The sequence below is a fragment of the Empidonax traillii genome, unplaced genomic scaffold, assembly GCF_003031625.1.
Source record: "Empidonax traillii isolate 1590-97213 ecotype Southwest subspecies unplaced genomic scaffold, ASM303162v1 scaffold259:size690984, whole genome shotgun sequence".
Classification (NCBI taxonomy): domain Eukaryota; kingdom Metazoa; phylum Chordata; class Aves; order Passeriformes; family Tyrannidae; genus Empidonax; species Empidonax traillii.
In genome coordinates, this window is record NW_020955452.1 from 260581 (window position 1) to 280930 (window position 20350).

At 46.2% G+C, this 20350-nt stretch overlaps 1 protein-coding gene and 1 long non-coding RNA gene across 8 annotated transcripts in view; both read right to left on the minus strand.

Moving 5' to 3' along the window:
• The window catches only part of CAMTA1 (calmodulin binding transcription activator 1), a 218925-nt gene that overhangs the window by 178521 nt on the left and 20054 nt on the right, over nt 1–20350 (minus strand). For all 7 annotated transcript variants that reach the window (XM_027889335.1, XM_027889332.1, XM_027889331.1 and 4 more), the window contains one exon: nt 17736–17854. In XM_027889335.1, the coding sequence (XP_027745136.1) occupies nt 17736–17854 (119 nt within the window). The remainder of the gene's footprint in view (nt 1–17735; nt 17855–20350) is intronic.
• LOC114060117 lies at nt 4892–9025 on the minus strand. Its single transcript, XR_003571823.1, has 2 exons — nt 8940–9025; nt 4892–5261 (listed from the first exon to the last, which is right to left on the minus strand). It is a non-coding gene; the product is annotated as an uncharacterized LOC114060117 (long non-coding RNA).

Below are 20350 nucleotides of genomic sequence, written 5' to 3' on the forward strand. Positions count from 1 at the left end.
CCATGACTGAATTCGGGGGCAGGAATCGCTGACACTGTACTTACAGCATTGTTACAGACCCTTCCCTACTTCCCACAGTCAGACTATCCTGAGATGGGGTTCTCGCCACTCTCCCCTGCACATTCCTAAACCCACCGTCCCCAAACTCGGGATCCACCAGTCCCAAAAATACCTGATGTGGGTCTGTGATTGCTCACGCCAGCGCCACTGCCCACAGCATCACCTGCGCTGTAACACCTACTTTAAACAAAAGCACATTTTCCTTTCATTAGAAACAGTCTCAGGGATTAAAGATTTGGATGCCATAGCAAAGCAAGTTAAACATTTACTTTCTATTAAAACATCTAAATGAGAAGATTAAAACCTGTTTTACATTAAACAGGCAAAGTCAAATCAGCACAGGAGCAGCTTAGCAGGTACTTAGAGCCAAGGCCTTCTGATGTGAAGAGGTAACCAATTTACAGAGGGAGGGATGGGAGAGATTTCCTAAAACTACTCAGAAAGGGGTAAAAAACCAAAAGCAGACATACATTTGAACAAATCTCCCGTCATTGTCCCCACGCCCGCCTCCCAGAGCCATTCTGCTGCAGCTCCAATCAGCTCACTCCTGCTGACAGCTCTTGCCCCAGATTCCCCCATAAAATATTTTCACAGCTTATTACTTTATTTAGCACACTGCACGCTTAAGCTCTTTTGTTTATTTTTCATTTGAGATGGCAGGAGGAGATGATCCGATGGAATGCAGAAGGGGGTTACTGACTGTGTTTAGTGGCAACTGTTCACAGGAGCAGCAGTTAAGAGGTCACAGAGGTGACGCAGACACAGCTGACTGCTGCAGGAATTTATGCTCTAATTTTCTAACATCCAAACAGATTCTGCCTGGTAACAGAAACCACCAAACTACGGCTGGTTACTGCCAAGGCAGAATTCCCCCCGGAAGCTGAATGTCTCCCTTTACAGGGCCAAAATCCAAGCCTATCTGCAAGCGCCTGCAGCTGATCTAACAGCGTTCGGACACAAGACCAGCTCGGTCCTGCCATTTGGGTGCTGAGGCAAAGCTCCCACTGCCTCCAGGCACCTCTTCCGCAGTGTGTATTGGCCAAGCTTCAGGATCACCCATCCCACCAAAAGGTTTTGGTGATGCAATTTCAGACAAGTGCCAAACCCGCAGGGTAACACGAAGCACCGTCTCTGCCAGACACGGTCCTTGATCCAGACACTGGGGATCCAAACGCAGGTTCTGAACCGGCAGCAATGCCCCCATGGCTGGCAGAGGATCCCCACAGGGACTCGCACACAGATCCCAGTCCCAAGTTTCATAGTAATGTACTTTGATGTACTAAGCAGCCAATTTTACACTCCCCCACTACCACAGCTCCATCAGTTGACCTTGCTGTCATTAAAGGAAGGCATCAGCATTCTCACACTCCATGTAACAGAATTAGACTGAATCCCCCCAAAAGTCCTAGAGGTCATCCCAAAGAGAAGTCTCTACTTCAGTTTCATTTTCTACTTGGTTTCAAAAGTTTATTTAAAAAATCAAAAGCAGAAGGAAGCAAGGGGCAGAGCAGACACATTCAGTCCCTGGGGTGGAGGGTTGTTAACTTTTAGAGGATCACACCTAATTTCAAGATGAAGCAGCACCCAACAGAGGGGAGAATTCCGTGGAAGTGCTGCTTAACTGTCCTTGTCAGAGAAGTTTTTTGGCATGAGCACGCACTATGCAAAAGGAATAATACCTTTGATTAAATATTTGGAAGAAAAGTTGCACAGCCCGAAACCAAATGGAGGTCTCACCGCTATTTCTCATCTGATCATGCTGAATAAAAGGGTCCAACTTACAAAGTATTTTAGGACAGAACTCAGAGGCTCTACTTGCAAGCAAATGCGCTTTGCTGCTTGTGCAGACTAAACATACTCTATACAGACAGGAAAGTAGCTGGTTGGCCCCGAGGCTTGTTGTCAAGAAGTCACACGACCCATACGCCACGGACAACGCTCATGGGGAAGGGTCCCAGTACCTGCTGTGAGCGGGAGGCACGGGAACAGCCCTGGGACACCTTGCAGCTACCACTCGCTCGACCCTGCAGCACCCGAGCACTGGCATTCCTGCTGCCGTCCCTTGCACTCCAACACCCAGACGCGGGAACCCCCGGGCACGGCAGCGGGATGCTGAGAGTCCCAGCGCCGAGCTCCGCCCGCACCCCTCCCCGGGCCGGCTCAGCGCTGCCCTCGCCAGAGACACGCCGACGGCTGCCCTACGATCGCTCTCCTCCAAGCCCTGGTCTTCCCTGCAAACCTGCACATTCAGTGCCTTCACAGCACCCTCCTGTGGGGATTCCGCGTCCGTACAGACACGGGGGCAGCTGGAAACGGGGCGCGACGGAAACCCTCCTCCTCCGGCGATGCCGCAGGGACAGGCAACTCCAGCCGCCTCAGCCGGCGGCTCCGAGCACACCCGGCCGTCCCGCGGCCCCGCACCACGGCCCCGGCACCGAGAGCGGGGGGGACGAGCCATGCCAAACGCACCGCGGCCACCGGCACAGCCAGGACAGGACAGGCGACCGCGGGGGCACGGCCATCGCCACCCCCAGGGGCACGGCCATCGGCACCCCCGGGGGCACGGCCACCGGCACCCCCGGGGGCACGGCCACCGGCACCCCCGGGGGCACGGCCATCGCCACCTCCGGGGCACGGCCATCGGCACCCCCGGGGGCACGGCCATCGGCACCCCCGGGGGCACGGCCATCGGCACACCCGGCACCGCCCGGCCTGAAAGCGGCCAACTGTTTGCAACCCACGGACTCACAAAGCCAAGCAGTGACAGGTGATTACAAAACCAAGCAAAAATCCATGGCTAAAGCAGATTTCCTGTAGCAATCCCTGACAAATACAAACTGCACCTCAGCTCCTTCCCTGAGGTGTGTGATTGCCCCCCATGGGATATATCAGTGCTTAAAACCTGCTCTCAAAACTAGGGAAACCTTCATTTTGCAGCACATCGTTTGGAACCACATCCACGTTTACACTTTTTCTACTTTCATAGTGAAGCTACATTTTCATTCGGATAGTTAAAAACATTTTCATCAGAAGTTACAGTGATTTTACACAACACTTTGCACCACGATGAAAGCCAGTCAGTGTATTTATTTTTAAGAGAAGGAAGATTTGAGAGTTTATAATTATTGTGTTATTTAAATTTTTAAAAGAAGTTTGCATGTTACTTACACTGTTGATTTACAGCATTCAGAGTGGTGCCAAGATACAGAAATCCCATTTTTTGCAAGGATGCTGCAAAATTAGAGTTAGATAAATCTCAGATCTGAATTACTGATTACCCTCCAGGGTATTCAGTAATTTAAGGTCCCTCAGCATACATGACTTGCAGAGCACACAAAGATGTGCAACGGGCAGTAAGAATGTGTGGCATCATTCACTTTTAAAGCCCCTCACACCAAAATAATTCATCTGAATAGATGATGCTTCTGCAGGAACAAACCAAGTTTTTTGCTTCTCAAATGAACAGGATTTTTAAACAAGTCTGGCAGAAAAGCATCAGGTGAAGCGCAGACACACTGCAGACACCCATCTCTAGTTTACATGCTCTAAAGCAAGAGCGTTCATGGGAGGGATGATAATCCCTCCTTTACGTGTTCCTCCACCTAGAGAGGGAAGTTCTTTCCATAGCCTTTGATTGCCTGGCAATGACCGCTTTCACTTCTTGGGAATGGCATGTTTCTCGCATCCCTGGAGTACATGAGTATCCTGTCATGGATAAGAACAGACCATAGAATCAATCACAGAAGCTGTCAGAGAAGAGAAGAGAAAAGCATCTAGTCTGGAAAATTCAGGTGCAAACCTGCAATTAAAAACTGCCGTTCCACGGCCACAAAGCCTTTCCAAACCATCATCCTGGACTGTAACTAAACCTTCCTCTTGAAAGTCAAAAATTCACTGCCCTCCTCTGAGAAAGGAAGAGCTGCTCAGCTACCAAATTCTGAAGACATAACTGAGCTCTACAGCTGCTCTTCCAGGGCAATGAAAGGCTGAGGCTGATGGGAAGAGGGTTGTGTGGAGACTGGAAGCAAGGGCTGAAATCCATCCAGCAGAACCCAGGGAGCAGGGAAGCAGACGTGGCAGAACAGAGCAGGTAGAGCTGCAGCAAGATGCACCAAGCATGATTTTTGTTGTTACTGGGCCACGAGGTCTGTGTCAGGGAAAGGTGGGTAGGAGAGGAGACTCTCCCATCACTACCAGATGTACAGCATGACTTACTACAACAATCAGAAACTACAGCACTGTCCGGGCAGCAGCAGCAGGATTTTCCGGATGAGAACACTTCATTTCTACCTTGAAGAATATCAGTTCTTTCTCCACTACCCAGCCCTGCTCGGGGAATAGTAGAGCTATTCCCAGATACAAAGAAAATGTGTCCTAAATAAATGGAGAAGGGAAAGGCAAATAAAATGTTTAGTAATAAAGTCTTGCAAGCTGTAGCCTTTTACAGGAGGGAAATTATCTTCACAGCTGGAAGGACACCTCTCCTGGCATCAAGGTCAGAACTTCTTAAGGAACAGTGAAGCCCAGACTGTCCCTAACCCAATAGGTACCTCAGGAGCACTGTTCCCCAGCTGCCACCTTCTACATATCCCCAAGAGAAAAAGTGAAGCTGCAGCATAAACCCTGGTTATCAAATTACACATGGATCAAACTACTGAATTAGTATATTCCTCAGCCTCTCCTCAGCCCACCATCCTGCCAACGTGTGAGGACTGAGGGGGACAGGATGAATAGATGGACCTGGGTGACAGAGCAGAACTTCTCACCAGGAACACACATTGTGTGCCACGGCACCTTCCAGGCCCCTCCAAAGAATGGCGAAAGGCAAGTTGTAGTATTTGTTTCATACATTCATCACAACAGGAACATCAGCCAGATCTAGACTAGGTCCAAGGGATAATCACTGTAATTAGCACTTCGTTCATATAATTACCAGCAGACCCTGTAACATTTTACAATGGAGGTAATTACCCACATTTTACAGCTGAGGAAACAGATAACAGTGCAGGTGAGTAACTTAAAGAAATCATCAGTGAAACTGTGGCGCAGCCAGAGACTGCAATTATCCTTATTCCCAGCCAAGGCTCTCCCCAATAATCCGTGCTGAATTCACTTCTGTCTTGTGGGAAGGAATCCAGAGAAAATAAACACAAACTGGAATTTCCAATGTCTAGAAGAGCTGAAAAGCAGACAAGCCAAACCTGAAGGAGAAATAAAAACACATGTTTAACACTGAGCATTTTCTGAGCTGAATTGCAGCTACGAGCAGGGGACAGGCAAAGGGCCCTGCTCTAGCAGACACAAAGCCAACGTGGGGTGTCAAGTGCTACAGTTCTACTTCTGAAGCAGAGGAAAAGCAGAAGCACAGGAGCAGGTCAGGGCCGACTGCCCAGCGACACCGGCTCACCCTCTCAGCCATCAGAGACCTTAATGTGCTTTGAAAAGTTAGAGATTAAAGCAGGAGTAATAATTAAATTGAAAGGAAGGACTTGTGAGAACTTCGCAAACCAATGCACACCCAGAGCAGCAAGCAGGGTGACAAGCCTGAGAAATTCACCCCCAGCCTGGGGAGAAGCTCCCCCCAGAGTTGCTGCCAGGGCCTGTGCCCTGTTTCGAGGCCAGAGCAGCGCTCAGGCTCTGCTGGAAAGGGGGAATTCCCTTTCTCCTCACACTAGAGCAGCAGGATCTGTGCCTAGAAGCCACCAGCCATGAAACGTGAGTAGGGTCTGTTGCCACTTGCTCAGTTTACTATGTACCGTAAGGTCCTACACAGAAATCTGTGTTTTCCCAGATACAAGCTTGGGTGGGAGGGACTGACCTGTCCTGTACCTTCATCCTGCACCTCTGGATGAGTTTCAGTATTAACAGAAAATAGAGTGTGCATATGCTGACTGATACATCTGATTTTTGAAAATAGTCCAGACCAAAGTGAGCAATTTGCTGCTGAGTATGTTTTATTAAAAGAGCAGTACATGCAGATGACACACAGGTGTCTATTAGGTTGAATAAAGCAGATAATGTTAATCCAAACCCAGCTGCATTACCTGAACTGCAAGACATGCAACACTAAATCTTGTACATGTGCCAAGGATTTCAATTCAACCCTTCAGCATTTGGTTAAGGTTAGCATGTAAAAGCCTCCAGATACTGCATAGATTTCAAAATTAGGACTTGTTTCAGGAGTGGATGTTATCAACATTTTGGCTTTGAGTAACAGAAAAATCTCATAAGCAGGATCAAATCTCTCAATAGAGTATTCTCTCAATATTTAAATAGACAAATGTTTTGCTTTACAAACATCTTGCAGCATTTGTGTAGTTCTTTGATTAAGTGTTTGAAGAAAACGTGTATTTTAATTCCTGCTCTGTAAAAAACAAGCTCAGTAAAGTGAATTAAGTTCCACCATTTCTTGCCATCTGAGGGTCAGCTGTTGCTGTTCCTGCTGTATCCAGCAGCACTGCAGCAGAAACCTGGGGACAGATTTTACACTGGGGCAAACAGCAGCGCTATTGCTAAGTCAACAAAGCAGCGTTTCTTGCTAGTATTTACTGGGTTTTATATAAGAAACTGAGGACAATTCCTAACTCCTCCCTTCCCAAGCATCCTGGAAGCCCATGCAACAGCTGAACAGGCATCACCCACGTTATTACACTGATTTCTGCAAATAAACATCTGCATCTAAGACAATATGTGGAAAGATCACAACAAAGCATGCACCACTCCGTCACCCCACCACCTTGGGAGCTACACCCGGCTAGTTCCATGGCTCGGAGTGCTTACCTTATGAAAGGAGGCAGGATGGACATGACAAAACATGAAATGACAAAAAAGAAACAAGACATTCTAACCACATTTTAAGCTCATCTGGTTTTGTATTATTGACTCCAATTCCCAACATCAAACATTTTTATTCCATCTCTTCTTTCTCCCTGCTATTTGTTCTAGCAGGAGGCAACCGACAGCCAGCCCTCAGCACAGGGAGGGAGATTCCCTTCAGTTTCCAGACATCTAAATAAAGGTCTTTAAAAAATTGCTTCCCTGGAAAGTCAAGGCACTCACATCTAACTGCTGCCAACATAAAATATGTGTTACAAGGAGGAGAAAAACAGTCTTCAAGGAGCTTTCTTGAGCAAAAGAAAGTATTTTTTTCCACTGAGTTTTAAAAACCCTGTTCTGGGGCCTGGAGAAATAGCTCAAGATGATTTCTAGAGGATCCTTCTTATCAGGCTGACAGGCAGCATTAAACCCAGAGCCAAAGCCAAATCTCAGCTATCCCAGAGACACTCGATGAGAAGCAGCAGTCTGTGTATTAGAACTGATGACTTCAGGTCTCCAAAAACTATTATAGCTAAAACTTGGAACAGGAGGGGAAAACAAAAAACCACCAGAATGCTTCAAGCACTGATGTAGGCTGTGATGGTCCAGCACAGCTTGTAGCCATGGGGTCAGAGAAACTCACACACCAACACGGAGGTGCTGGGCAGAGAATCCTGTGAATTCTGGACCTGCCATGTTAACAGGCAATTCTGCCACACAAAGGCAGCTGAAAAACAGGGATCTTGCGGTCAAGCACAGAGATCAGTGCTGGAAGTACCTTTTCTCAAGCAGGGATGCCAATTCAAACCAGCTGCTTCCTGAACCAGGCTCTGGTGATGACAGTGAATCCCTACTGCTCAGGCAGAACCTGGGGTCGATGTCCCCAGGCCTTTCAGAGGACTCACAGGGAAGGAGGCAGCTCAGTCTCAGCCTGGGGGTCAACAGGACCCCCAGACAGGGAAGCAGAGCTTGCTGGGTGTTCAGGTGGGCTTCAGGCTCCTCCCAAAGCCAGTCACTGGCAGAGCCCACTGGGACTACGTGAACAGCTTTCTACAATTTTAATCCGTAGTTCTAACAAATGATACATTTATAAGCATCAACAAGGTTCTGAGAAGACCTAAATCCATTTCAGTGTTTATTTAGAAGCTTCGTCTGTGTGCAGTGAAAACTGCAGCATTAAATGTTAGAGAATGAAATAATGAGACACTTAAAAAGTAATCTGTACTTCAGTGGGCTGTGCTCCGTGGATTTCACATGATCGTTTACCAGATAAAAACAGAATCTGGCCAAAATCTGTCTTATCCACTGGTTCCCTTTCAATAGGAAAATGGAAAGAATCAGCTACTAAGCTCTGGGGGCTTTGCCATCCCACGTACACACCATGCTGCTTCCCTAAGCACAGCCGTGCCTAAAGCACAGCTCCAGGCATCGATAACTTCCCTTTGGGCTCCAGAGATAATGGAAAAATAAATGCAAATTGAGTTTCAATTGAGATTTTCATTTTGGTCTAAAGCCTAATCTTTTATTAAAACAGCTATCAGTTTGGAGCTGATGCTTAGGAAAAGTTATCTTCAGGACAGGGAACAAAATTTCAGCAGCAAAGAACAGTTCTTATTCATAAGAGTATCTGAAATACTCGCATGGTTACTTTAGGCTATCAGAATGCGACTGAAGGGGACATGGACGGGCTACGAGCATGGGTTTTACTGAACAAAAGAACTGTAGAAAAAATGCAAATGAAAAGCGAAGATGTACATAAATATTGAAATAAATTAGATTATGTACAGGGAGAACAAAGATCAAAAAAAGTAAAGTATTATACAGGCAACATACACACTCTTGAACTTAAAAGAAACAAAAACCAACGCAAATTACACAGTTTATTAACAACTGAAACAATGTTTATTCAAGAAAAGCCAACATTACCCATCCTCATAGGAAAAAAAAGTAAAAAAAAAGACATTTGGGGAGGTCAAAGAACACTACAGTTTAAAATGATGAAATGTTACAGCTTACACACCAAAATTAAAAATGAAATGAAATTAAAAAAATGAAATGGTTACCAAAGTAATGCAGGTCAAGGGATCAAAGATGAAGGGTCACACACTATTAAAAAGAAATCCAAAAGGGCGTCTGCATCAAGATCTCTGCAAAACAAAGGAGCTTCAGTGAGTAAAACTAGAACCTTCTATGGAAGCACATCAAAGCTCCCACACTCCACACCCAGGCCGTGGCAGTGCCCTTGGTCGCCCTCCTGCTCCCACGGCCACCAACCCTCCTGTGGCCGCTGACCCTTCCTGCGGCTGCACCACCCTGGCAACACCAGGTGACTCCTGTTCCCAGCCACTCTGGCTTGTTATTATTAACCTCCCTGCAGATGGGCTTCTACAATTTCCCCACTTCCATACCGGGGTGCTGGTTTTCTGCTGCCCAAACTCGTCAGAGCGGAGGGCAGGAGGCAGCACAGCCTGAGCGTTGGCTGCAGGGCAGAGCACACAGTCCCACATCAGCACGGAGCTGCGCTAGGGAGGCTCTGCTGAGGTCACAACACACGGGCTGGCAGTACAACTGTCACACCATCTCCTTTCAGGGAAAGCTCGACACGCTTTTCCAAGAGTTTCCTTTATTCGTTGTAATTGTGGGAATCTGGCAATTATTGACACACATGCACACCGCATCCCTCACACTGTAACGTATTGCTTTAACGCTACAATAAAAAAGTGATTCAAATGTGGTTTCTAAGACAAAGGCCTCTCCTCCTGGAATTTCAATTACACAGAAGCTATAAAACAACCTTTGGTACCCATTTCCAAGCAAGATGCAGTCAATTATCTATAATAAATTTATGCAGAGAACGTAATATTTACATCAGATAACTTTTGGAGAAAGACAACCACCAAGGGCATTGCATCTCTCTTCATTCCAGCATCCCTCCTCCTGCCTGGCAAGGCATTAACTTTCGGGAGTCTTTTATCTGGACCAAACCAGCCCTATGCCTGAAGCCAAGAAACAAAATTGCCACACAAACCTTCATCTTTGTAAGGCAAAGAAGCCCCCAGTGTCAGAGAATCACCATATGTAACACTGACATGTAGTGCAAGGATCTAGTCTGCCTGGATGTTTTTCCAGAAAACACATCTTTCCACATCACTCCTGCTTCACGCACATCACATGAGGAACCTGCTGGAGAATGGAGAAAGGTCCATATTTCCCCTCAGCAGTGGTGTCTGGTAAAACCTCCTGCTAAAGCTCCTGCCACATGCTGGAGTTAAAACTTGGTTCCTGACATTATTTTCAACATTTCTCAATTCCAATTTCTGTAAACCAAACCAGTTAAGTCCACGTTTCCACTGTTCCCTCACCGTTTTGCTGCGCTGGCTCCTCTCACCACGACTCATACTGCAGGTATTCCAGATGACCTCGCTGTGAAGGAAAGCAGTTTGGGAACCCAGCGACTTCACAATAACTCAACAGCACAGACACAGACTTGCAGTGACTCAGCAGCTAATTAAGTCCAAAGGCATTAACATGAGTAGTGTGATCAGGAAGACTCAGAGCTCAGGAATCTCACAGAAGTGTGCAACAGGGATGTGCCCATGGGGCACAACAACATTGTGGGGCTCCCTCACAAGTTCTCAAGTAACACAAAGATGAGTCTTAAGAAACTCCAGGAACATTTTACCCCTGGGACTACAACAGCCTCCAAGGAGGCGCAGCAAACAAACTGGTTTCCCTCTTTTTCTTAGGCACTACCCCTGCAGAAAACCTTCACTTTGATTAGCACTAATTTTTCCTTCATATCTAGTTTTAAATTTTCACCTAAATTCCCTGATTTTTCTCTTCCAAACGCAACAGCCACCCTTGGAAGCAGCAAACCTGAGACCAAGACAACAGGATTTCAATCACTTATAATCTCCTCAGTTCCCATTCATTTGCCAAGTGAACCAATTCCTTTGTGTATGTACATGCCAGGCCCTGGCAGAGACCGAGATTACTTTGTAAATTGACTTTGTTGTAACATTTTGCTTGTAAAATGAGGTACAAAGTATAACTTGTGTAACACCAGTAAGTATTTTAGTGCTGGGCAAGCCAGAAACCCAGATACACCATGCAGAAGTACCTACCACTACTGCTGGTGTTCCTGCAGATAAAAAGGTAAACACTAACTGAATTAATGCACTCTGCCGACTCCCTCATGTTTCAAGAAGGGTGCTGCAATTGGTAACTCCAACTTTTTATTCCCCAGACATCAGATCCCACTTTCTCTTCTGATACTACACTTCAGGGTAACCATATATGATTAACAAGGATGAGCTGCAACAGATGACACACGTTAGGAAAAGCACATCGCCAACTGGAAGAAACAATATTCCAGCTTAGTTTCCCACATTCCCAGAGCAATCTACAGTACCTCTTTTTTTAATTGTGTTAAGTATAAGGCAGACAAAGGATTCAGAGCAACTCTACAGCCGCTGCACTACGGTCATTTACACAACTCACTCTTGGTGGAGGACCTAGAGGTGTCCCACAGCCAAAAAAAAGCAATTCCACCAGACAAATTCCACTCCGAACTAATTTCGAGTTTCAAAAATACTCAGCAGTACTTTGACAGGTTACTAATGGCAAACCATCAGGTGGTTAAATACCACCACCATTTTATACTTTGTCTATAATATGCTAAAACTAATGATGAAGTATTTTTTTTTTCTTTAGGCTATCATCACGTGTAAAAAAGTTAATTAATTCAATCGAGTTCACTTGGAAAACAAAAACAAATCAGGAGAGCAGTGCATTATCCCTGACCCTTCATCTGATCTGTTTGCTGTGCTTTGCAGGAGCCACTCCGTTTCCAGTACTCTGACACACTAACTGCCCAGAACTGCCAAATCAGCCATTTTTCATCAGTGCCCACATGAACCAAGGGAAGGGAAAAAAAGGTTTTCCCAAAAAGGAAGATGAGGAATCCCTCTGTGTTTCAGCATGAACAGCATGGCAGGTATTACTGTTTCTGTTCCAAGTTGCCAGGACCAGTAGGTAACCTTCCAATTCTGCTCAGTCCCCAGCCTGCTCACAGCACATGACTCAGGAACTGCAAAAGCAATGCCAGCAGCATGTTCCTGCTTTGCACACTAAACAAAGCACATAATTTCATTAATTTCACAAAATAAACCCACAATGAAGTGTTTCTTCATTTTTTCTGCCTCGTTCACAATCAGCCTCAAACCCCAAGCACAGGCACAGCAGGAGGAGCTGCCCCCACGTGCCAGACAGCCCCCAGTCAGGTGTATGTACACTTTCTTACTGCTTTGCTCTTCTCACACTGCAAACTCTATTTCCCTTCGACTTCACTTGCAGAGCTCTTTCTGCTTTAAAGGAAGTGACGTTCCTCACATTCCTGCTGGTGGCCCAGAGGAGGGACAGGTTCTGGAGGCACGATACCACTGGCTGGCAGCATGGACACCTGGCTCACTGGTGGACAAATCCAGGTGGGACAGGCCTTTCCCAGGTACAGGGGCTCACAGACCACCACCACTGAAATGAAGGATGCGAACTGACCTCGACATTCTGGATTTTACAGATGCTGCTCGAGCACTTGGCAAACGCTTTGCCCCCAAAGAAGGAACTGCCTGCCATTCCTAACCCCTTGCATTAACACGCCTCAGTCCCTAGGTCAGCTGGTACTGAGTCCCCAGGTGCCAGAGTAGCAGGGGCAGGATGAGCTGCTGTGCAGAAGCGCACCCAAGCCAGTCTGCAACCACTTCCCCACTGCTCCTCCAGTGGTGGATCATCTGGCAGAACAGAAACCAAAAGCACCTCTAGTAGCAGCATTTGCCATTACCATCAGAATATTTTATACTCTGTGATCACATGGGCAGCAGGCAATCAGTCAAAATTCAATATTCTTATTGCTCTTGAGATACCCCAGAGCTGAGAGAGACCACGGGGATGTCCCAGCCCTGCGAGGTCTCTGCAGGTGCAGGGCTCGCGCAACAGCGGCCGGCCTTCAGCTTTGGGAACCCTGCACTTCAGCTCAACACACCCAAATTAACATGAGCTTGACGGAAAGCATTCAAAAAATACTCTAGACTTCACAGCCGCCAGGGAACCATACTGAGTGCTGCTCCTTTTCCAGGGAGTTCTGCCATCTCGATGGCACATCACAGAGGGGATGCCGGGACCTGGACAGGCACCCCTTCCACGCTCTGATTGCGGGGGTGACACAAAGTGGTCCCATACGTTTGCTCAACCCCACAAATTAGTAATATATTCAGCTACTCTGGAGAATAAGGCATGAACTGGGACATGTAGTGCAGGGTTACAACACACCGTGCCACCCTGGGCAGCCTTAAAACAAGGTTTTTTGTAAGAGTCAGTTCTAAAAGGCACTTCAAAGCATTAAAAGAAAGAAAAAAAAAGCAGTGGCAGTAGCCATGCTGCCAGGTCTGTACCAGGGGACGGCTTCGATGCACAAACATGTGCCGACAGGAGCCGTGTGGTGACTGGCTGACCGCCGCTCAGTCGCCAGGCCCGAGGAGAGCTGGAGTGGCAGGCGGCAGGGACCTATCGCTTTCCTGCCTCTCTGCCAGCGTCTGGGAGCATCACAGCCAGCCCAAAGGCTCCAGACTCGCTCCCCATTCAGTCTGGGTCCCTCATGTCCCTCAGGCAATTCTCCAAACCTTCAAGATCTTCTCTGAGCTTTAGAAAAAAGATGGCAAATAACTCGCTGTCAAGCGAAGAGGAGAATGTCAGTGTCGTGCGAGCAAAGCAAGAACGCCAGAGCACACAGAGATGTCAGTGAACACACGATTTGGGCCCCAGGGCAGCAAAGAATTTCTTCCTATACTAAATAATGCTCAAAATACAGAGTTTCATAATTGCATTATTTCCATACTCTCCCAAGCAATACCTGAGCCTGGAATCTGTGGAATCTGTAAAACATAGATGCCGGCTGACTCTGGAGAGCAGGGCAGTTCAGTCATGCCCCTCCAGACAAGCCCAAGCTCATGAAGCAATTACTACAGCTTTTCCTACCATGGAAATCCTGGGCTTCTCCCAGCAGAGAACGCAAATAGAGAATACTGTTGGAACCAAAGCCTGAGGTAGCATTTTACATTTCCAATGTTTAACTTTTTCTTCTTTCTCCCACCACGTCATTAAGTGTTTACAAGGATGATTAATGACTGCGTCTGCCAACTGTTAACGAACAGCATCTCTGCTCAGAGCCGCAATCCGGTGCCTGGCAAGCGCTGTGCAGAACAAGGTTACTCTAACATCCTTGAGCCCCAGTGCCCCAGGAAGCTCCCTCCCTCTTCCCAGATAACCTGGTCCCTGGAGAGAAAGCAGCAGGATGCATCTCCTACAGACAATGTATCTTGTTGCCCAAAGCCACTAGTGGGGAATGAGGCAGCCAAGACATCTCTACCACTTCCATCAGGGGACACAGGAGCTCAGTTGGGATGCCCAGAAGAACTCGAGGCCACTGGCTCAGTGCTTTGGGAGCTGGGCCCCACTGCCCACAGAAGGGAGCCAAGACCCAGCTCCCGAAATCCCTGCTCGAGCTGCATTGCCAGGACACTGAGAGGGAAGCCTTTGTTCCATCTGCGCACTGACACCAAAGTGATCTGCACTAACAAACCCTGAAGTGGTTCACAGTGAACAACAACTAAACCCCGAGAGCGAGGAACTCCCTCACACACTCAGAGCACTGCCAAACTTTCTGGTAATTAACTGATTTGTCCTAACGTGAGAAACCGTACGAAAAACCTGCCTCTATCCTCTCCCAGAGCCAGAAAAATAAGCACAACACACCTTCACAGGCATCACTAAAATTTAAATTTGTAATTAATTGCTTGGCTAAACTTATGATTTTCTATTTCTGGTAAAAAAAATTGAATTAGAAGGAACACTTCCTTCAATTGAAAATATAAAACTGCTATAAACTTGATTTAAGACAAGATGACATCTTGGTATGTAAATGTATTTCCATCAAACATTTCAGTTCCAAATGCACGCTCTGATGGAAAGCAAACACCTTGATAACATGTTTGAAGCATTTTTAAGCATTCCATTTCTCTTGCTGCTCACCATGTGATTTTACTACCTGTAAAATCAACCACAACCCTGCCAGCTCCCAAGAGGATACAGTTTCTCCATCCCAACTGTCTAATCCAGGGCAACATCTGAACATTATCCTCAAGCTGCAGGTGAAAGCACTCAGAAAAAGTTATTTGCAAAGGGGCCCAAAAAGCAACGCTTAAGGATTTTGGAAAGTAGACGGGACGTGGCGGGGTTACGGGTCTGGCCCCCACCTTTCCTCAGGATGCAGACCACACCACAACCCACACCACAACCCACACCACAACCCACACCGCCCCCGCTGCACTTGCACTCCACAGCCCATGGACACCCGTGACTGCCAAAACACACGCAGTTTAAGGGAGGACAGCACTGTCACACACATGTTCAGATGTGTACGTTATTCATGCATTCCATTTATTTTCCATCTTTTACTAAACCTCCCTGTCAGTGAGACACCTCACACACAGAACCAGGTATTCTGAAATCAGTGCTAAGATTCTGGAAGCACCACTGTATAAAATACGTTTTTTTCTTCTCTACTTTATAACTTGTGCCTTCCCCAGCACAGGCAGAACACCTGTGTGTCAGGTGAAAAAAATGTATCCCCTTAGGAATGCCTTGGGAATGTAGTCCAACATTATTATTCAATTATACTCTAAGAAAAATTCGAGTTTTATAACAGGGAACAGAATTAAACTTTAAGATTGGGGGTGGGGAGGACAATAAAATCTGGAAGCTCAGATCCTTCCTTCCCCATAATTAACACAAATTTCCAATACTTCATCTAGGCATAAGACTCTGCCTTTTTCTTTTTTTTCCCCTCTGAGCTAATGAGGCCAAAATTCTCTGACCACAAGAAAAGCTCTTCCATTTAAATAATTTAACAGGGAAACTGCACTGGCCACACCACACAGGCTGGCAGTGCCAGCACCAGCCACAACCCACGACAGACCCAGCCTCCATCTCCCAGTGGAGTGGCAGCCACAGCAACAGATTTGGGAGGAGAGGATACAAATGAGAGTGACAAACCTGGCATTCAAAAAGACAGAAGCGGGCTGGGTCTGGCTTTTGATGTCCCAGTTGATGACTTGTGACTATTAGCAAATAATCCTTCCAGAATCACGGCATGAGACAAGCCCACCCCAGCAGCATGCAGGAGAGCCCTGGCAGAGCCACTGACTCTCCACTCCCTGGAACACTATGTTTCTTATCAGGAAGACCACGCTCCCAAATTCTGCTCCAAGTCTAACACACCACACCGAGCAGCTGAGCTTTCCTGTTTGCACCCTGTCCTGCTCATGAATGATGAGTTTTCAGCTGTATGATGAACTTTGCCACGCCCTGTGCCCAGGGAAGCTCTGCACACCAACCCTGCCCAAAGCCCTGTATGCAAGACTGTACACAAGGCTGGGGACAGCAGCACCACTAGAGAAAGTGAATAAAACTCAAGAAGCTGTTTTCAATAACAAGGAAGAGCATCATTCTGTCACAAACCTATGAAGACCTTGCTTTCCCAACTGTCCTTGATCAAACATCATCTGTCACAGCCGCTGGAATTGCTATTGCTCAATACCCTGTCCCTGTTAGTACAAACTATCGAAGAATGAACTGCAACACCCAACCCAGGTTTTCTACAATTTACATTCCAATGCAAATGACCCAAGACAAAAACATCACACAAAAGCCAAGGCCAGCAACTCCTCCAAAGACCTGATTCCTGCTGTACTTGGTATACTAAAAATAGATACCTGACTGTAACTTCCAGACGGCAGAAGGAAAGGGGTTTAGGACTCCAATTTTGAAAAATACACACAGGAACGTCTCTGTGATTGATTCTACACTCAGCAAACATACACACGAGTGAGCTGTGTTTGATCCTGTGCTCAGCTGCCACTTGCAGGTGTTAAAGTCATGAGCATAGGTTCTGTTAGCAAGTTTAGATGCTACAAATGGGGGATCTGAGGGACAGGACCAATCAGCTCCCAACAAGCAGAACTAACTGGAGTTTTACAGTCATTTCTCCAAGTGGATCACCTCTATTATTAAGTGACTCATACAAATAAGGTAAAGCTACAGTAAGACAAAGCTACTGAAATCTAAAACTACGATGTGAGCATTGCCATAGGACATCCAGCCTTGCTGCCCAGCAGGAATAAAGCCTAGGGGTCACAGAGCTATCTGGGTAATTCTGTAACTTCCCCTTGGCCAAAGATACCCACATTTCAAATACTTCTGTTTCATTTAAATTACTCCAACCACGATGCATTAACAGGAGACCTGCGAATAGCACACTCAGGATAACTGGATTCCAGTATAAAATGCCCAGTTCTGCGTGTCTTGTTCTTAACAAGATTCCTCAGACACAGGTAAGCTGGTCATTTCCCTGGCCCCTGTGTGGCAGCAAAGAACATACACCGCTTTTTTGTTTGGAAATCTTCGTGCACAGGAAGGTAACACTTTGTTCAGCATGGTACAAACACATCTATGTGATTTTAAGCCATTTTGAAACGACTCATTAAGATGATACAAGATTGGACTCCGAGACAAGTCACACACACATGAGCAATAGGCTCCTACTGTAGTAGTAGTCAGCTTCCACGTTTGCCTTCAAGTCTAGCTTAAACCTCACTTGCAGCATGTACTAGGACATTATTATTTATAGAACAGGTTCCAGAGCCAAGGAATTTGTATCCTGGAGCTCACATGGCATGCTCTCACAAAAGAATCCATAAGCATTAAGTAAGCTGGTACATTTAAGTATAAATAAGAGATTTAACTACCTCGTTAGTGTTCCAGCGGTGCCTCTCTTTCGGTAAACTTGAACATTTTGGTAGACATTCAAGCAGCTTCTTCGGTAAAAAGATTTTTACATGACTGCCATTGCTGTTCCCATGATCATCTAGAAAGGAGAGGAGACACATGATGTACACATGGGAGAACGGGTGGTTTCCCCCAGGAGACCCGATGGAAAGACTTGGAAACCCACCAGTTCCCTGTCCAAGAGCAGCAATTTGCAATGCCAATAAGACAAATAATGTCTTTCTGATGAAACTGCAACTTTATTTCAGAAGTATAAATACAGTTTAATTCTTCATGGTTGCAAAGTCTGAGAAGACCTTTGATGGATTTGGGCACAAGGAGCCTGTGAGTGCTTTCCTGTGCCTATTTTAGGTCATTATTTCCCTCAGTGACAAATTTTACAAGCAATAGCAACAAAATGCTGTAGAAGCTGTGACCACAGCAGCACAACCTGCCAGAGAAGTCATAAATGAAGTTCACACTTGAGAGGATTTGCAAGTAAATAAGCACAGAGCCCCAGCACCTGCTATAATTTTGTCAAGTTGCAGCAGAAATGCAACTCAAGGTCTATTAGTTCATTTAAAACCAAAACGCACCCTACCCGATCAAACCCAGGTTACTCCTCTTTTCATGCACAGATCAGAAGGTGACTGTAGTTCCTCAACACAGAATTGTGAAAGAGGGCTGGAAATCTTCCTAACTCACCATACCTGAGGGTCTCAAAAGCAGAAACACTGAAGAATACAAAACTATTCTTTTTTATTGTTAAATATGTAGAAGGTGCATTGAATCCCCTCAAAAAATCATGTCCCAAAAAGCCCTGCACTCCCACATCAGCCCGCAGCAGTCCCAGCAGCAGCACCTTGATGATGTTTATCAATCCTCTAAAACCACCGAGAGAATCAGAGCATCCATGAGCTGCACGTGTTTATCAACCAAATCAGTCCCCACAGGAAAGGGAATTGGAGCAGCAGAGACCAGCCACAACGCAGAGCTTTACCAGTTCTCCCTTCAAACGCACCACCATCCTCTCACTTCCCGTGACAGATCCCGGGCAGAGGTACACAAGCAGTACACTTACTCTCTGGCATTTTACCCTACAAAATTAATTTATAGTAATTTCCCACTTGGAAGTGTACAGAAAAGGGATATTAACTTCTTCCTTTTACACATCTAATCATTTTATGTCATTAAACAAATGCCAGCAATATGATAAAACTCCTCTGCAATTTCATATGACACAGACATTCCCTGTGACCTGCAGCGAACCCAACAGAGCCTGGCCCACGAGCATTCTTAGAAATGATTTAGGAATTGTAGAGACCTCACACCAGCAGCCAGACGTTCCTGGTATTCTTAAAGCTTGATTAGACTCTTGGATGTGTCAAGTTCAACAATATACACGCTGTTAAATCAACTGCTCGTGCAAGCCCAGCAGATGAGTTTACAAGATAAGCAGCGATGTGTATGATAAACGTGAGCTGCTCTGTAATTTATGAGTCCTGCGCACTCCCTGAGTTATTGAGAACTTTACTGTGCGACCGTGTTGGACTAAATCAACAGGGCTGCACTTCCCAGCATCTTCCTGGGCAAGGAACAGTCAAGCAGGGTCGATCTCTGCTGGGCTGATAAAGAAATCGGGGAGAGGGTGCTCTCCATCACTCCTCTGTACACCATTCCAGGATTTCTAGCTGGACATTGAGGATCCCAGACCGCTACTCTACAGGGCTTTTTCGCCACATCCTTTCCCCAGCCAATGCTCTGCAGATGTGACTGTCATCACTGCTATTTCCCCCCACCCAAGCCACTCAAAGCCTCACAGACACCTATGTCGTGACACCTGGGCTTATCCACAAGGACACAACCTGCCTGGGGCAAAGACCAGAGCCAGGCAGCCCTGCCAGCAGCTCTCAGCCATTACCACCTGCATTTCCAGATCCACAGCCCGATGCAGCTGGTACTCGCTTCACGCTCCCTGCTTTCATTTTACACCATTTCCATTCCTCGTTCAAAACACTGCATTGCTCTACATTCAATTCATTAAGGCGCAAAGTATTTTACAGCACACATTATTGCTTTTATCAGCCAAACTACATCCCAGTTACATCTCATCAGCTTATTTTCCATGGGCACATTTTAATTGACATTAATTGTATTACTTCCTCTTACCTCCGTATCAGTCAAGTCCTCTATCATTCATTCTATTATTTTGCAGGGCTGGCAGACCTCTAATTATTCAGCTCGTTTTATTAACTTTCTTCCATTGTCATCAATTATCAGTATTATTAATCCAGAAAGTGCCTATGGATAATAGATCCCTTTAAAATGTTTTGGTAGAACTTGTCAGAACTTGCTGATGCTAAGCCTTCCAACTCCTGTTGTTAGCATCTCCCACCTTGTGTTATTACAGCAAGGGAAGGTCATTCTCATCATCTTGTAACGCAACTACATCTCACAGATGCCTCCCTCTTCTGCATTTAGCAATGACATTTCTTCATTCCAAAAAATCCCCAGTGTGGAAAACAACAACTGCCACCTGCCTTGATCCAACAATCTTTTCATTACGGACTCCTTGAGCCACAAAGTCAGAATGACA